Source organism: Lathamus discolor, chromosome 2 (genome assembly GCF_037157495.1).
Source record: "Lathamus discolor isolate bLatDis1 chromosome 2, bLatDis1.hap1, whole genome shotgun sequence".
Taxonomy (NCBI): Eukaryota; Metazoa; Chordata; class Aves; order Psittaciformes; family Psittacidae; genus Lathamus; species Lathamus discolor.
The window spans coordinates 152,205,466-152,224,755 of NC_088885.1; the positions used below are offsets into that span (position 1 = coordinate 152,205,466).

Here is a 19,290-nt window from a genome sequence, read left to right on the forward strand (position 1 = left end):
TTCTATCCCATTGCTCTTGTGAGACCCCACTTGGAATACTGCATTCAGCTCTGGGGACCCCCAACTTAGGAAGGACCTGGACCTTTTGGAGCAAGTCCGGAGGAGGCCACCAAGATGATTGGAGGGCTGGATCATCTGTTTTATGGAGACAGGCTGGAGAACTGGGGTTGTTCAGCCTGAGGGAGAGAAGACTGAGGAGACCTTATAGCAGTCTTCTGGTACCTAAAGGGGCCTGCAAGAAATCTGGGGAGGGACTTTTGACAAGGGCATGTAGTGATAGGACAGAGGGAAATGGCTTTAAATTGAAAGAGGGGAGATTTAGATTAGATTCAAGGAAAAAATTCCTTACTGTGAGGGTGCTGAGGCACTGGCACAGGTTGCCCAAAGAAGCTGTGGCTGCCCCATCCCTGGCAGTGTTGAAGGCCAGGTTGGACGGGGCTTGGAGCAATCTGGTCTAGTGGAAGGTGTCCCTGCCCATGGCAGGGGGTTGGAACTGGATGATCTTTAAGGTCCCTTCCAACCCAAACCATGAATTCAAGTTCAGTAAAGCAAACTATGAAATGCAGCTCTAATCAAACTCAGGATCATCTGGCAGCAGTTAGTGAATGAGATGGGATTGACTAATAGAAAACTATTAAATATATATGAGATGATCAGGGCCTGGTGTGTAAGACCAGTGAAGAAAGGGTGAGGAAACTGGACTTTAGCTTGGAGAAGGCTACAGGAGACTCAGTACCAGCCTTCCAATACTTAAAAGATGTCATCAAAGGCGCTTAGCCGAGCTCTCCACAGTAGTGCGTGGTTGAAGGGCAAGAGATAACCGGCGCAAGTGAAAACAAGCAATTCAGGCTGGGTACAAGGCGAGTCATTTCTCCATGGGACAGTCAAGCAATGGATCTGGTTGCCCAAAGAGTTTCCGGAGTCTCCAGCATTGGAGGTTTTCTGGACTGGGCTGGCTAAAACTCTGGAAAACGTGGTCTGATCCCATAGCTGCCTCTGCTTTGGGTGGGAAGTTGGACTTTTTTTGGTAGGAGGCTTTCTGGGGTCCCTTCCAACTTGAATTATCCTATGATCTCATCCAAAAACTAATACATGTGCACACCCCCCTGCCATGCCTCTGACAGATGAAGCGGCAGTAGAACTGCAGATGTCTGCAAGTAGGTGTCCATTTGGAAGACTGGTTTTTAAGCTGTTAGCTCCCACAAGCGGGACACAGCCTCTGCAAAGTTACTGTATTTAAATAAGCTTTTCTTCCCTTTTTTTCCCTAGCTGTCTACTGGTTGTCCCATAAGTGCTAGAGATTGCTTTGAAAAAAACAACCCTCTTAATTTTTCGGAGCCCATAGTCTTTGTTAATCTGCTTGATCTGAGCTTTTAAGTTAGGTAATGAAGGAAGTAGAGAGGCATGGTCCTTTGTGCAGTTCTGGAAGGGAAACAGCTTAGTAAAATAGGTTAGCTGTCAGAATAACAGTGCTTTGACTTAGTATATTTGATTATTTGGATAGATTATTTTAATTAAGTATGGAGGAAGGTTTCTTCCTGAAAGACTTTGGGCAATATTTCTTTGTACAGCCGTTGCTTTGGATTTTGGTTGATTGGGTTACCTGACAGTCAAATATTGGGAAGGACTATAAAGACTGCTTTATGTTGATACACTACAATATGTATAATTAAAAATGAGTTAGAAATAGGGGCTTACAGATTTTGCAAATGTCTGAAGGCTGTTTGTGGAGGAGTCAGAATGGAGGGTGTTTGGTTTTATATCCCTTACAAGGCGGAAGGAAAGGCTTTTTATACCATTATTGTGAAGGCAGGAAGTACGTGGCTGTTTTCAGACTTTGTAGGTGCAGACTTGGGGCAAATTTGGTAACATTCTTACATCCATTTTTACAGATTGAAATAACTTGTTCCATCTCAAAGGACAATTTACTACTTTTTGGTCACTTTTGAAGGATCAAAAGGAAGATGACGATGTAAAAATGAAAAATAGCATCCATGTGGCCAGTAATGTGTTGAGTGTGTTGGAGGAGAAAGCGATGTTTTCTTTTTTACGCTTTCAGAAACCAAAAACTGGAAGCTTCCCATTATTTTTTCCTAGATGAATACTGGAGCATTACGGTTGTCTGATCAGTGCTTCATAGTGTACTTTTTGTAAGCCATGTTAAACTTTGCAGCTTTACAGAAATGTTGATTAATTCTTATGGGCTGGGAACACTGGAACCTGAGCATGGAGAGCATGCTGTATGTAAGTTGGGCAGATACCATCAACTAACAATAGTTTTCTTGTTTTCTCTTGAAAAAACACGAAGAAAACTTCCTGAAATTTGGATGAGACTTAATTTGGGATTATTAAATATTATTTTGAGCAGGCTGTTAAAAAAACACATCCAAAATGTTCAAGTTATTGTTTCTTCCCACAAAACCAACACTGTCAGTATTGAACAGGAGTTTGGTGGTGTGGTTTAGGTTTTTTTCCTGTGAAAAGTAAAGACTTTTTCCTAATTTTTTTAGAGTATATTTTTCTGCTTTTTACTGAACGAATGTTGGTAAATCTGTTTGTATGCTAAATCCATTCTGATCCTTTAGTGTGGAGTGCTTGTTGGGTGTGAATGGGGAGAGTTAACCTGACTAGAAGGTTGTCTGGACCTTGGACACCATTACCCTTCGGTGCTGTAGAGAGTGAAGTTTGTATTCCCCTTTCTAGTACTTCTTCATAATACCTACTTGCAGCTTTGCCATGGAAGGGATTTCTGCATCAAATTTCTTGTGAATATGAAGATGGTTACAGCTCATATATCTTCTCTGTACTCTATAAATCTAAACATTGCTTTTAGCCACAGTAAAAGCTTTCCTATATTCACTGTAACTAGAATTCCTTAAAAAGGCTGATTATAAAATAATAGGTTGCCATTTTTTCTTCTATTACCTCAAAATGCATACTTGCTTTTGAAATATTTGTATAACCTTGCAGTATATGGAATGGATTATGTTCAGTCCAAGCTCAAACTGTAACACCAGAAAAACATTTCTGTGCAGCATGTAATTTGCAATAGTAAATTCTGCAATATGTGTGCTCTGCTCTTCTCCACTGTGGGATCAGTATTGTGAAATGTTACTGTTTACACATACTTGTGGCACATTGTGTGGCTAAATTTAGTGGGTATTGAGGGTAGTAGCTTTTTGGTAAATTCATATAAAGTTAGTTTGGGGTTGCCTAATAACCAATTGTATATAGCTTGGTTGGTTCAGAGACTTGTTACATCTTCCATCTCCGAGTTGAATGTAGGTTTTGGCTCTATTCATCTTGCAACCATTGTCTTAAATATTACATTAAAGAAACAAATTATTAGAATAAAGCTATTATGTGATGATATGATTATTATAAGCTTTAACTGTTCAAACCCAACATAATGGATTTAGATTTAGAGCTGATAATGATATTTTGAAAAGACTTTGAGGGCAGAAATTGTAATTTATCAAAGAGAAATTAGCCAATAAGTATCTGGTGTTGCATTTCCTCTGCTGAGTTATTCCTACTGAGACTTAATATTTTGTATGGCTTTTAATATTAACTGATGCTGGCTTTGCTTCTTTTATTGTTTTCCCCTATATATATGTGTTTTCATTCTTGGCTTGCTGAATTTTACTTAATTCCCATTTTTATATATATGTGTCTCTAACCTACAGATGTTTACTATATGTTTACTGCACTTCATATGTTATTCCCCCCTTTTACTCCGTTTCCCCTTTCCAGACCATTGTACCATATTTTGCCAGTTTGTCCCTCCTATTGTTTTCTACATGCAGGTATAGTGGGTGACTTTGCTGTGATGCCTGGTGAAAGCTACCAGCCGTAACAGCAATAAAGATGGCACCATAATGGGAACAGAGCATTTGCATTGTAGATGTGTAGAAAAAGGAGAATTGTATCTTTTGGCCAATGGTTCCTCAGTTTAGTAAAATCAGTGTCATTTTGCATCAATACCAGTCTGGCATGTGATAAACCTGAAATTTCCAACTGTAATAAGAAAGGAATGGGGGTTGATCTTGTTGCTCCTCTGACAGAAGTCCTGTGGAATAGTTCTGTCCTGAAAACTTTTTTGTAGGTAGGGTGGCAAATGAGAGTCTGCAATTTGAGACTAAGACTTTATTTTGAAGTTCAGCGAGAAGTTGGGAACTTAAAAGGATGGCCATGAAGATATTTTGTGTTTCTGAAGTGTATGGATGAGTGAAACCCAGCAAGAGGCTGGACTGCCTGTGCGTTCTGATGTGAGAGTGAATTGTGGCTGAAGTAGTTGCAGAAGTAACCTAGAAAATTGGAGTTTTTCTCACTTAGGCACAGCTGAGATATTTAGGTGTTGGGAAGCTGTATGCGTTACTGCAGCTGAAGAAGTATGGCTGGAGAAATGAAGGAGCAAATTGAGATTGACACCTTTTGTTTTAATGCCCTGTTCTAGACACCAGGAAATAAGGAAAGCCTGTACCTGCTGAGAACTTGTATTTTAATCAGAACAGAGTGGCCAGAACTCCTATATCAGCAGCATCAGTTTGGAGAGAAAGTATTAAAAATTGAAAATGTTGACAGTGTTCCTGTATATGGCAGTTCCTAGGTGCTGGAATTTGCAGTAGGACTGGAATTTGGGTGCTAGAGCTCTGCTCTCTTACTATTGCTCCACAGTAGCACTTTGTTAGAAAAACAAGTTGCCTCTTAAAGACAAGTGTCCCTTCCCTGTGGTCTTTCTTTTCAATACATGTTTTAGCTTGAGACCATCACTAATACAAACTGGAGAAAGTTGAATCATGTACTTAACTTTTTCTTTTAGGAGAGTCTTTGTACTTTTGAATCCATTTAAATACTTTGAAGGGCAGCAGGAGCTGAATTCTGCCTCATTCCAATTCTCTGCATTTCATACAGTGGAAATAATGAGATCTAATAATATTGGTGAAGCAAGTTGTGTGACAGAACCAGTTTGTGCCTTGCTGCACTACTGCAGTTTTGTGATTTACATCACTTTGGGGAAACAGAAATACTGAGACTGAATAATAACAATTGCTGAAGTTAGAGAAGTTTGCCTTTTTATCCCATGCAGATACAATCTTAACCTGTATGGTTCCAAATCTGTATCTATTCTACACTCAAAATTAGATGCCTAAGACTTGTACTGTTTGCAGCTCATTTCTGATTAGTTCTGCTGAGCACAGACACTGTTGGCTGAAAGTCAAATCCGTGTGTTAAGTAAGACTGACATGCTTATTTTGGTGCATGTGGAGTTAATGACTGCTAAAAATTAGTTACTATGAACTGAATTGAATGGCAGTGAAATCATGGAAGCTGATCTATAAATTAGTAAGAGGCTTAGATTAAGAATGTTCTGTTGAACGTTCTGGGTTTGATTAGTTGATTGGATTTGTCCAGAATTGATGGTAAAGTAATGAATGTTTTACTACTGTTATAAACTATTTAATACTCCTTCCACCCCCAAGCAAGCACAAACTCTTACAGGATTTTGCTTTAGACAAACACAGTTTTTAAAACTGATAAGCACAAACTTCTAATGCCAGTTTCGGGCAGTTTTGTTCTGGGAGTTTGAGGTTTAAATCTGTGTGTGATCATCTGACTAGAATGAAGCTGATGTCCTGTCACTGGTGTGTATAGATAACTCTTAAACTAAATGGTCTCCTACCACCAATTTGTTAACTTTGTCTTTTTGAGACTTGGAGATTTCTCAGTCCAAGGTGTTTGTATGGGTTTCTGAAATGCCATGTAAGCAGTGTTGTATGCAAAAAAAGTAGGAATCTTTAAAAAATACTTGAGATTTATCAGCTTAACTTTATCATTCAAGGTATCCATCTCGTATTGAGAAGATAGATTATGAAGAGGGGAAGATGTTGGTCCATTTTGAACGATGGAGTCATCGTTACGATGAGTGGATTTACTGGGACAGCAATAGGTTGCGACCCTTGGAGCGACCATCATTAAGGAAAGAAGGGCTAAAAGATGATGAAGAATTTGTTGTAAGTGGCACATTTATTTAGTCTTTGGCTCATTTTTGTAAACTGTCCTCCCTGTTTTCTTACATAAAATCTATCCCATAATGTTTAATTATTTTAATATTTTAGATATTTTTCTTAGAAAATATTAATGACTGACTTTGTATAAAATAGGATTTTAAACCTGGGGAAGAAGTACTAGCTCGTTGGACAGACTGTCGATACTACCCTGCAAAGATTGAAGCAATTAATAAAGAGGGTATGTACTTGTGCATGATCTGTTGGAAAGGACTCTTTGCATATGTTATGCTGTAGCTGTAGTCTGCTTATGTGACATGCATATAAAGTTTTCCTCACTGCCTCAATATTCGGTGAAAATGTTTCTATTCTATGCAGTTGAGTTAGAGGTTTGTCTTTTATCTGTGTAAAATTGAAAATTGGAATTCCTTCTGGAAGAAAAAATGCTTTATGTTTGTTCAGTGATGAGAATAAAGTCCTGTGCACGGTATTACAAATGTTTTTGTACTATTGTTGATTTAATAATCAACTAACATAGTAATAATGAAATAATAATACAGTAATAATTCAGTTAAATAAAAAATTAATAATAATGTAATAATTAGCAGTATTAGTAAAATTAGTAATAATTTAATAATATAGTAATAATTTAATAAATCAATATAGTAAATAAAACAGCATAAGCAAATACAGCATAATATGATCTATATTGTATATCACACTACATATTATATATTAATTATATTGTATATTTTTATAATATATAATAATGTTATTTAAAAGTTCATCCTTGTTTTAGGAACGGTAGGTCTCTAAAGTTCTGCTTATTGACGAAAAACAATGGAAACAGGGAAATAAAAGTTAATGCTTTAGATGCAGTATTTTGCATGGGCTGATATTTCTAATGAACATTAGTAGAAGTTTTTACTATTGTTTAAATGAGGATTTGATTGTAAATTGACTTGGTTTCCTACTGTGGCAACTTAAATATGACATAATTCTTTCAATGAATTACAAGAAAAAGTGACACAGTAGCTTAAACGTGCTTGAAATTGTCCAAGTGGATAAACAATATAAGAACAGGGTTTCATTGAGTTTTATTTTTTTCTTTAAATTCTGTATCCTGACTATAGGTAACTTGGTTACTTTGTTCATTCAGCCTGCAAAATATTTTGCTAAAGCTTTCATAGTAACAAGGTGTGTTTTGTTTCTTAACTACTCATAGCGATTACGTCACTTCTTTTCTAGGAACCTTCACAGTACAGTTCTATGATGGTGTTATTCGATGTCTTAAGAGGATGCATATCAAATCTATGCCAGAGGATGCAAAAGGACAGGTAAGAATAATTTAGGTATCTCTTTGTTAGGTTTTATATAGATTCTTTAATATCTCGAGTTCGAAAAAATGTCATCTAGCACAACTAGTTTTAGATTACAGTCTTTATTCTAGGTCCTGCACTGCCTTGCTTCACCAGTTTTATGGATGATGCCCCAGAGTGTGCTGCTCAAGTAGTCTTGCCTCTATCTGAAATGCCTGGCTGCTGTACAGTCCACTGCCAGCTAATCTGTTCCCAGAGTTTCCTGCTGCAGAGTTCAGAAAACCAGGGGCATCCAGAGACTTTTTTCTCTGGTTCCCTTCCAGTAAAATGTTTCAGCCTCTCAGTATTCTGTGCTGCTGATTATTATTGTTTTTTCTTCTCCACCCCATCTCTTTTGTTTGCTACTTTGGTAGCTTTTTGCCCACATGTTCTTACTGACATGACTGTTCTGTGGGGTTTTCTCCCTTTTATCAGAACTTCTGGGGATTCAGGCAGTTAAATATTTCTTTATTTCTGATAATTTCCAGTTTCTTAAAGAAGAGATGCTGAGTAGGAGCTGAGGGAGGCTGTGAAGTAGAATACATGATTTAGTCACTAGGGATATCTTCACTTGCAAAGGAAAACAGCATTGAAGACTAAGATTAAACTGAAATCCATAGTCACACTAACACTGGCTTCTTGCTTCAGTCTTACAATAACTGTTGAACCAGTATATAATATTTCAACAATACTTTTAGTATGACAGTAAGATGGGAAGCTAGAGTATTCAATTTTACTCCATAAAAAGGGAAACTTGGTTCATGTGGTAGTGACTGAACTGAAATAGCCCTTCTGTGACAATGTAAAAAAGTCCCTTACTCTGTCCTGTGCTTTTTATAGGAAGCTATGTTGTGTCTAATCTTGAGTTACTACTCTTAGGCCACAGGCATTTTCAGCTTTAAAATAAATAGTAAATCCATTTCTTAGCAGCTGTTTTGATGTCCAGACATGCTTGGTGGCAGCCCAGCTCATGTGCTCTAATTCTTCTCGTTATTGAAAGTTAGGGTGTCAGTCTCATGCATCTCAGGGACTGAATGCAGGGGCTTCAATGAAGTCTTGAGAAAGAACAAGGCAGCCAAATTTGCACTTTCTGAGATTGATTTTTTGCAAAATTAGGGATAGGCATGAAGTTCTGTAGCTTTCAAAGGCAAAGCTATTCTGCAACTTCTTGTACATCATTGTGCTATGGTAAAAGTTTGTTTTTAAAGATGTTTCTGTGGTATTTAAGAATAAAAACAGACTCATAGAATTGTGGAATGGGTTGAAAGGGACCTTAAAGATCATCTAGTTCCAACAAATATCTAAGATTTGTTTGGAAAATCAGTTATTTGAAACTGAGCTTTGTCTAAGAGTAGAACTCAAATGGCTGTTGTTGCTTTTTTGCATTATTTATTTTTAAGGACATTTACTAAAATTCATTTAAAGCTTAAAAAGATGCCAAGACTGTACTTGATTTGTAAAACAGTGAAGTTGGCAGATCCAACACTTCATTAAACCTATGACTTGGGTTTTTCGTCTGTTTCCAAAGGGGGGAAAAATACATCTCAAGAGATGAGTGTAAGCTTAAGGCACTTCAAGTTCTAGTGCATTAGCAAATTTAACATGTAAGATCTGTTTGGAAGATGTGTGCTAAGCATGCAGAATTTGAATTACATGGAGAGATACAGACTAGTTAATTCTTTGATTTGAGCTTAGCGTGTCTTAAAGGAAAAGATTGTAAACACTGTAACACTCAAACTGTTGAGTTTCAGCAGAAGTGTGTTTTATTAAGACTCAGCTGTGAGGATGGATTAAAGACTGGAAAATTTGTGTGGTTCAATGCAATAAGACTATAGGTTAATTTGCTGTGCAGATAAGTGTAAAGTCATTGAAACCGCACATAAACGTGGCTAATGTAGAGAGAGAAAATAAAAGATGGGGATATTGAGACTGCCCTTGTGAGAGCACATGTGAAGTATTTGGATAACTTACTTTTTCTGTTTCATGTTTTTTGTTTTATCTTCGATGTAATTAGGCGCGCGAGAGGGAGCAGATAGCGCCGGAGCTGAGATTAGTGACGGAAATCGAACCAAAAGAAGTGAGTTTTGAGGAGGGTTTTGAAGGAGAGGGAGGGGACTTGGCACACAGGAAGAGGAAGCTGAGGAAAAAGCATGGATTTGCGATTGGAACAGAGGAAAACAAGAAGATGTGACAGGAGACAATGTGAGCCAAGATGTAGGTGGGGCAGACTGTTTAGAATTGAAAGGTGCAGGTGAGGAATCCAGGCTTGCTGTGGAATCAGCCGGTCAATAGATTGATGATATTTTATATGTGTGTATGTATGAGTGTGTGGGAGCTGGGAGTTGTGACGTGTCAGGAGAGGAGTATCAGCTGAATTTTTAGTACTGTAGAGAAGCACAAAGGTGGTGGTTGTAGGCAGGTGAAGAGTGTGTATGCATTCTGGTATTGGTATAAGGGTTGGATGTTAGAAATCATCCTGGTTTTGCCTTCTTACTCTTGTAGGTTTAATGTTATGCAAAGGAATGTTTTAAAATACAAGTGTTTTAGCCAATGGATGTGTAAGGCTGTGGGTAATATCTACTAATGTCTTTCTTGATCATACAATTTCCTGTGCTTTGATTTAGTGAATCTAATAAGCCAAATGACAGCTTTCCTCAGTAGTGATAATGTTTTGTCTTCTAACTACAGTGTCCCATAACTTCTCTCCTGTCAATTTTCTCAGCTTACTTGAAAGGTGACCTTTAGTGAGAATAAAAAAGGAAATGTGCATTTATATTTTTATGGTATATGTAAATGAGAAATTCACTGGAGTGAGATCCTGTGGGAGGTGGGAAATCAGGCTGGATGGTGCCGAGTAACTAGTGCAGAGTTACAAAACCACAGCCAGTAGAGGAACAATGTCAGGGCGTGAGGGAGGAGTAGGGAAAACTTCTCTTAGGAGGATGTTTGTTTTACTTAATTTCTAATGTGTTCGTATTTGGGCCCTTGGCTTTGTGTATACTGAATGCTTTGGGGAAAAGTCCTGCTACTAAGGATCTGCAACTGGTTTCTGTGATATTTAGTGTCCTGCTGTTGTGGTTGACAGAGTAGATACCTTAGTGACCGAGACAGACTGGTGAATTCATTGTGCTTTAGGCTCCCACTGTTACTTCCCCATTTTTTATTTCTTTCTGAAAAAGGCACAAACATCTTTTTCAAGGACAAGTTCCTGTGCTCTTCAAAAGAAATACAGTCACCTTTAGCATCTTAGGTGCTGAATAGTTCATGCACATCAGGAGCTGTGCAGTTGAGCAGTTAGCTTGAGTTCAAGGCTGAAGAACAGGAATTACCTGTGTCACTGTAATGAATGTGTTCACTCTGGAGCCAGAATAAAAATGGACCCACAGACTTTCCAGCCAATTCAGAATCACAGAACTGTTGACGTTGGAAGGGACCTCTTGAGATAATCTCGTCCATCCACTGCTCAAGGTTCCCTTCTCTGACTTTAAATTTATATGTTAATTCAGAAAAAAAGTATAACTATCACCATAATTAATGTCTCACTGCTCTGGCTTCTGGATGTTTAACCTTGGTTTGCTTCATTGTTTTGTGTCTTGCTGCTCTTTGTAAGCTCCATGTCTTAAAGAAAGTATCCAAACAATGAAATACAATGCAAACAAAACGCTTCATGTTGTACCAGAACAGCTACTATTGGAACAGGATGTTTAGTTCAGCGTGCTCCTTGAAGCTTGATGTCTTCTGAAAGCTTCTGACTTACGGGTGCTTAGCTTGACTGAAAATAAAAATGGTGTTTTGATGTAGGCTGCACTTCCTTTGCTTCCCACTTTTATTATACGATCAAGCTCCAGCTATATTACTGATCCTCTTCATCCCTTGGCCAGGGTACAGTGTAAAAGTTCTCTCAGGTGTTCCTAACTCCTCACCAGCGCAAATAGCTCAATCCTTTTTTTTTTCTGTCCTGTTGGATGGACAAGGCTCTGGATGGACTGGAGCTAACGTGTGTGCTTGTTTTGGCTGGCCAAAACCAGGTATGTGTATTTCTGGTTGACAATGCAGCTGGCATTTAAACACGCTCTTTGTGGCTGTCACGTCACTAAACGACCTTGATGGTTGCCTGTTGTGTAAGCATTGCCACAGCACTTCCAAAAGTTGCTGCTGCTAGCTAGACTGAGCATATGCATCTTGCATTGAACGTTTGGACACAAAACACATTATCTTAGAGGAATCAAAGCTGTTGGTGTTCCTAAGTACATAGCCTGATGCAAAGTAGAAACATAACTTATGTAAAAGCAGTGATTTAAAAGCATTGAGCTATGGGAAAGGAGAAGCATAAAACAAGGAAAAGTAACGCTTTGTATTTTATGTTATGCTTTTCTTACACATCAAAGAAGGCAAACAAACCCTCAGTAGAACAGATATTAGGGAGACTTATAATGTGTAATGAGTGGGACAGAGTTGTGTTGATACAAGATCTATAAAACCAAGATCCTTTAGGTACTTCATATGATAACATAACAACAAGGAAAGTCCAGCATAAAATATAGTCTGTCTACAGCTGGAAAATACCCCAACTATTTATGAAGAGCACATGTGAAGCTAAGCAAAAATTGTCTTTATGAAACCTTTTTTTATATGTGGTAATACAAACCTCCAAATGCTCTTGTAGCCAAATTGCCAAGTGCTAAATTAAGTATCATTAAAACCATTCAGATGCTTAATTCTTACTGGTGGAGGATGAACGTTACTCTTGGTTTTTATATCACATGTAACTTCTCCGTGGAAAAATTCTGTACGCTGATGTCATAGAAAATCTGGAGAATTACTTTGGTAAAAAGGATCAAGTTTAAATTTTTGCCATCCCATTGGTCCCTGACACTCAGGAGACATAAGGCAGGAGTCTGATCACTCCAAACTAGTGGAAATTTCTTGGCGCAGCCTTGAAAGTATTTGGATCCCTCTGACTGGTCAGGTGGCTAAACTTCATCTACATGCCAAAAAGTAAATTAATTTGGGCTGTATATTCTGTTGTTTACTCCTTGAACATTTCTGTATGGTCAAATAATCCATTGTTCAAAATGGCACTTTTATTACTTTCAGTGTGGATTGTGAAATTCAGTCATATTATAGGGCACTTCATTGAAGTTGGTCAATGAAAGCTGTAATATGTGCACAAAAAGAGTGCTACCTGTAGTTACTCTAGAAACACAGATCCAATTAAATAAGAGTTGCCCTGCTTTATCAGTTTAATTCAGGAAGAACTCTGCTGGACTGTGCTTTGAGTTGATGGTAGTTTTGAATAATAATTAAATTTGAGCAACTATGGAATTGGTGTATTTCACAGCCAGAAGGGTAAGAACAAAGTCAGTTTTCTGGGTTTGGGAGCTCCTGGGTTTCTACAGTTATGACAAATGAGAATAGATAGCAGGGAACGTGTGCAGCCAAAATTCTATACATAACGGTTTTTTGAAGGTGTTTTCTTTTTGCTTTTTATCCATGTGTCATACTGATAATACTTCAAGTTTATTTAGGCAATTTAGGAAACTCATCACTCTCTGAGTAGTAGCCATAAAAAGGAATTCAACTGCTCTTGAGCATTTCTAGATGAAGTTTCACTGGGTTTATAAGTATTTTCTGTTCGAATCTCAGGCACTTTTTAATACTTACTTACCATTTTTTCCTTTTTGGAGGATTGGATAGCTTTGGTCAAAGCTGCTGCTGCAGCAGCAGCCAAGAACAAAGCAGGAAGTAAACCTAGAACCAGCGCAAACAGCAATAAAGATAAAGAGGACAGAAAATGGCTAAAAGTTCCTTCAAAAAAGGAAGAAACCTCAACTTCTACAATCATGCAGGAAGTCCAAAAAAAGGAAGAGGAGCCTACATCTAGTGATACATTTGGTAAAAACAAACTCTGTGAAAGATAAAAGTAGGCTTATCTGTAATGTTGAAGTCGAGTTCCTGTTAATTTTGCTGTTAAATCATAACTAGTATTTCTTGAGGAAGATGTCTCATTTGCTGTTATGATAACTTTATGATACGTAATAATCAGTTCATAAACAATTTTTATCAGGTAAATCTAGTTTGGTCATCATTTACTCCTTGTGCAAAATCTTCGTACTATCTCTAGTAAGAACAGAACATACGGGTTTTTTAAATTACTTTGTTGTACGCTTTGGTTCATGTTCCTGCATCTTCTGTTACCTGTAAGGTGATCCCTGATCTTGTTTTAAGAAGAAAATCCAAAACTAGTATGAGTGATATATACATATTCAGGGATGTTTGAAACTATTTCTGGGTTGATTGGAATGTGTTCATTTTAATAGTTTTTAGTACTGATTTCTTATCCTATTGAGTAAAAATTGCATTTCTGAGGTAGTCTGCATCTAATGCTTCATTGTGTAATACTAAATCTTAACATTGTGTAATTTTCATTTTTAAAGTTTCTTTGCAGCAGTATTCAAATAGCAGTTCTGAAATATTAAAGTATTGTGGGTGTTGTTATGTGTTTATGAAATGTGGGTTTATTAGATTTCTCTTCTGTTTAATAGTAGGATTTCCTGTAGTGGATGTTCCAAAGATGGCCTTTGTGCAGGCAGAGAGCACGTTATCGCACAAGAGGAAAAGTAATTTAGGCAACTCATTTCAGGCAAAGAGAGCTCGTCTTAACAAGATCACTGGTAAAATACTTTTGTTGTTGACTTTTCTCCTTTTTAATGCAGTGAAATATACATGTTTATATCTAAGGTACTGATGTAGATTGATAAAAGCATGTTCATGAGGCAGATATTCACTAGTCTTTTACTTGTCAGGAATTTAAAAGGAAGATGTAAAGGGTAATAAAATCTACATAGTTCATGATTTCAGAGAATGGTCTCAAACTTCATTTGGTTGTTTTAGTTTCTTAGGAAGGTTGCCATCCTGAACTGATGGATTTCTTGAGTAGTTATTAACTCCAGCTGCACAATTTTCTCCAGTTTAGGGTGAATTTGGGGTTTGTCCAACTCCTTAACAGGGTTATAGCCACTGTTGGCTGTGGTAAAACTTAACGTTTTATCAGTTTGTCATAAAGTAAAACTCTTGCTGGAAAGAGTTTACAGTCTGTCTTTTAAAAGTGTACAAGCCTAGCTACAAATTGAAGCAATGGAGATCTGAAACTTTTTTTCAGTGTCTTAAGGCATTCATTCTCTATGCTTATTAGTCAAAGGTGTTAATGGAAAACAAGTATATGGCTATTGAATACAGTTTATGTAACAGGAAATGGAATAATAGATAATTGCATTTTATTCCAAAAATCAATAGAAATTTACTTAGCAGTGAAAAATCTATTTCAGTTTGTATCCCTCCTCCCCCATGCCTCCCAGTAAGCAAATTGTGCTGTCAGCATTGATCCTGTCACTGTTTACGATGAGGCAATGTGTTTGCACCTGTGCTGGGAATGTATCAGATGCATTTCAAAAGATGGGTGGATAAAAGTTGTGAAGTCCCCCCCCTGTAACAGAGGGGCCTTTGGACAGATGGTAAGATACAAGCGCATCCCTCTTATTATTCTAGCAACTACAATTTTGTGTGAAGTCTGGCAAAATTCTATGCTGCAGATGAGAGGGGAGGGTTTGTTTTGTTTATTGTAGTAGATAGGGTATTGTCATTCACAGGAAAAGTCTTACAAGATACACCACCTCCCTCCCCCCGCCCCCAGTTAGTGAACTGTGTGATTAGATTCTCAGATTTGTTTTGGCTGGTCCAACCTTTCATCAGTCAGCAATGGAGGACACTTAGTTCTCTTATGAGTGTGGTTCTGTTTTAGTGCCTCAATCAGTACTTCAGTCTAAAGGAAGAAAACATATGAAATGGACTAGTATGGAATACAGTATGAAGAAAGCAGCTTTCCGAAAAGACAGTTCTGCCACCAGGATTTTCTTTGCTGCAAGGCTTCTTATTTGGTACCAAGTTTAGTTAACAGATGTCTGATTTGTCAGCCTCATTGCTACTCTCCTTTGCCCATACTGCATACACCCTCAGTTAAGTCTCAATTTAATTGCTGCATGAGTAGCAGAGGTGTAAGATTGTAAATATGTATCACTAGTGTGTGTACATTCAAATATATGTAGCCCTATTAATTTCTTTCCTTTAGCAGCTAGTAGCAGAAGATACCTAAACCAGGTGAAAAACCTGTGACCCTGGAAATGATATTTGTATCTGCTTGTGGATAGATCCTTCCTTCCTAAGGAGCTTTATGAGAATAATAGCAGGCAAACAGGCTCATGTAGACGGCACTTATGTCAGTAAACATAATCTTGCAGCCATTCTAAAAACAGCGTGTCTATGTATCTATGAAATCATGTTCCACTAGCAGAAAATATGTTAACTTTCAGTGAGAGTGAATTAATCCTTCTAATTACAAGATGAAATTTGTCATGTTTGACAGTTCCTTCACTTAACTGTTCTCAAAATAGCACTTTTTGGAACTTACAACGTAGTAGTTGTTTTTATTGTTGCATATAATGAAGTATTTTGCAAATGTAACTGCTGATGATCAAACTTTCCATTGCTATGTGCTAATTTCTTGTGCTTGAAATACTTGTAAATTGCCATTTGTTTCTCTGGCATGAGTTTTTAGATTTGAGGGAAGGTTGGGATTCATGCTGGTGTACCCATTGGAATGGCTACCAAAGAGTGATAAAGCATTGTAGCTGTTAGGAAAACATTAATTTACGAAGTGTCTTATGGCTGTATTGGGGAAATAGAGCAATAGGCTGCCTGAAGGGTACCGCTTTCTGGATTTCAATTCAACATTCAGTAATTGTTGCAGAAGGCTCTCCTTGTCTGCCACAAGGGACACAGCTGTGTCCATCTGGTGCTCTTTGCTCACCATTTCCTTCCTTTGCTCCTTTTTCTTCTGCTACTGTCACTGGGGGAAATTATTTTTCCCAAAGGTGAAGGATGTCAACTGCTAAGCATGTGTTAATATCTTCTTCACAGTGTATTTGCCTCTGGAATGCTTGCTTTGACATTTCCTGCTGCAGTGTTGATACCTAAAAGCTAACATCTGCAGCAAGTTTACAGAACAAAACACTTCTAGCTCACTGTGTCACCTCATGTTCTTTATTTGTTAGGCGTTGTTAATGACAGGACGGTGAACCTGTAGTCCTGCTACTGTAGGAGATTATGGAATTGTTTTTCTACAGGCATGGTGGTTGGTTAGAAAGGTACCTAAAGGGGTAGAAAAGAAGGAAATAAGAAGGGTTATGTGTTCACAGGTGTGACAGAATGTAGGTTCATTTCATGGCTTTACTTTCTGAGCACTGGAAATCAAGCTAGAAATGATAATCATAAAATCATAGAATGGTTTGGGTTGGAAGGGACCATAAAGCTCATCCAGTTCCAGCCCCCTGCCACAGGCAGGGACACCTTCCACTAGACCAGGTTGCTTTAAGCCCCATCCACTCTGGCCTTGAACACTGCCAGGGGTGAGGCAGCCACAGCTGCTCTGGGCAGCCTGTGGTTTGTAGAACCACTAAAACTGCCTTGCGGACTGTAATTTGTTGGTTAGTATTTAAAACTCTGCTTCACTTAAGTTTGAAAATGATTTCATCCTTTTTATTGTAGATGCAGGATTGTCAATATGAAGAACATTGCTGATTTTGCAACTTGATTTAAACTGGATTATTTGAGTCACGGATGTTTATTTAGGTCCATAAAACCTGTATGTTTTATGAAGCCTAATGCAGAATTTATACCTTACCTGATAATTTTATTCATATTAGTGTACTAAGGCTAAGTGAGCTTCTGCTTTTCAGTTAACCTATTTAGCTGTGAAATCAGTTGGTTTACACCTTTTCTTATGGACATAGTGTTCTGAAAAAGTTTTAAATAAAACATAACTACTTTCCAGTAAACTGAGTATAACTTAATCTAACATAAAGTATAAATGAAACAAAGCACCTATTATTTATTGTGGAATGCTGAAATGTGATAGTTCTCTAACAAAATACCACAGCATTTTCTGTGCATGTTTGTTTTTAATGTCCTACATCCTTCCTAGGAGCCCAGGCTTCACTAATCTATAATTCCATGGGTATTGTGCACTGTAAATTAATTTTGAGCATACCTAATTTTTCATGAAAAGCAATAGGAATTTCTCATGGATTCGTCAGTTCCAGTTATTTTTGAGAACTTAAACTCTCCACCTCCAACATAGACATTCTCAGGGATTAAAGAGTAGCTTTTATTCAGATTTGTGTTTTTCAGGTTTTATCAGTTCTGCTTATGGCACAGAACTTTTTCTTTCTCTTCATACTTGGTAATTGAAGTTATGGTGTGAAGTAGAACTGAAGCTATTATTATACTCTTAGCCAGCAACAAACTTTCTCGAGTTTATGTTGTCTCGTCCTTTACAGATTTATTTCCTCTTGTAGTAACAGTGATATAGTATGAGCTCATTAATGAAGGGATGGATTCTGATGTATTTGCTCCCAATACAGTGTCATTATTGAGGTAGCTGGGGAGCTCCACTGCTGACAGTGCTAATTTGAAAATTAAAACCTTTGTTACATTCTGTCTAAGAAAGGTCTGTATGTGTTAAGAAGCAGTAAGACAACTTTTGATGGGAATTTCTTAAAGACCGGAAAGGGGAGAGATAGCAAAGTCTTGTAAATAATTGGAATCCGTCAAAACTTACTTACATATCATAGGTTTGGTTTAAAAGCCCAAGTGCTTGGGCTGTACAGTGATGGTGAGGCATTATTTTACAATTTATAATTTGATTTTCATCTTTTCAGTGGAAATGCCAGAGAAGTGCTTCTTGTGAAAGGGCACCATCATGGGAATGACCTTCACCTTTTTGTTTCTCCTAATTTGAAGTGTTCAGTTTTATGTGGAGCTGTTTCAGAGGGAATTATGTTGTAGACATAAGCAGTTCATATTTCTTGTCTCATTGGTATGCTTTGTTTTCCACAGATTCTTGTTGCAAGCTGCTTCTAACTATAAATCTTTGGAACTTCTCTCCTAAGGTTTATTGGCATCCAAAGCTGTTGTTGCGGATGGTGCTGAAAAAAAGGAAGGCAACAAAGAAACAGCTCCAGTCCTGGAGCAGGTATGAAATGGTAGAGTTTGATTCTTTTGCAAAGTTCCCACTGGAGTGTGCCATGGAGATGTAGTACCTACAACATTAAAATTTACCCCTTCAGGTATAACAGGGAACTGAAAATTGATCTTATGTTTACATTTCTGGCAGAGCCAGAAGTACGGAATTTAGTTGTCTCTAAACGCAGCGTTGACTTGAATTTCAATGATGAGCTTTTGTGTTAGAAAACTTAGAGAATCATAGAATCATAGAATGGTTTGGGTTGGACAGGACCTTAAGATCATCCAGTTCCAACCCCCCCTGCCATGGGCAGGGATACCTCACACTAAACCATGCCACCCAAGGCTCTGTCCAGCTTGGCCTTAAAAAATCCCCAGGAAACAGAAAAATGAAGTCTCCATGCAACAAATGTGAGGAGACCAGTGTCCCAAGGTCCAGTTTTATAGCTGGAGCCACGACTGGCTTAGGAAAAGGCCCTTATGCAAATTAAGGTTGTGTTTGCAACAGGGTTTTTGACATCCTGTAGAACTTCTTTTAAAAGAAGTTTCTTTTCTATTGTAAGAATTTGGTGTTGTAGGCTTGTATGTGTTTTACGAACTGCTCAATGAGCCATACATTTTGCAAGGGTGTGTATTTTAATAAATACAAAAAAGAAACTTTTAAATAATGTTAAGGGTCTGATTTTTAAACCTGCGTATTTGCAGGACCTGAAGGCTGCCATTTTATCTTTGGCTTATTCCATTGTGTTCAGGCATTGCTTGACTCCGAGTTGTGCATTATCTTGCATATTAAAAGGGCTGAATGCCTAAGCATGGTAAAGCAAGCTAAGGATGAACAAGTAGTC

At 37.8% G+C, this 19,290-nt stretch overlaps 1 protein-coding gene across 8 annotated transcripts in view; it reads left to right on the forward strand.

Moving 5' to 3' along the window:
• PHF20L1 (PHD finger protein 20 like 1) overlaps nt 1-19,290 on the forward strand; it is a 53,423-nt gene that overhangs the window by 4,335 nt on the left and 29,798 nt on the right. For 5 of the 8 annotated variants that reach the window (XM_065668983.1, XM_065668979.1, XM_065668986.1 and 2 more), the window contains exons 3-9: nt 5,843-6,014; nt 6,165-6,249; nt 7,257-7,345; nt 9,381-9,443; nt 13,054-13,261; nt 13,912-14,040; nt 18,373-18,455. In XM_065668983.1, coding sequence (XP_065525055.1) covers nt 5,843-6,014; nt 6,165-6,249; nt 7,257-7,345; nt 9,381-9,443; nt 13,054-13,261; nt 13,912-14,040; nt 18,373-18,455 — 829 coding nt within the window. Of the gene's footprint in view, nt 1-5,842; nt 6,015-6,164; nt 6,250-7,256; nt 7,346-9,380; nt 9,444-13,053; nt 13,262-13,911; nt 14,041-18,372; nt 18,462-19,290 lie in introns of those variants that run through there. The other 3 variants (XM_065668984.1, XM_065668987.1, XM_065668988.1) reach the window with 2 other exon arrangements.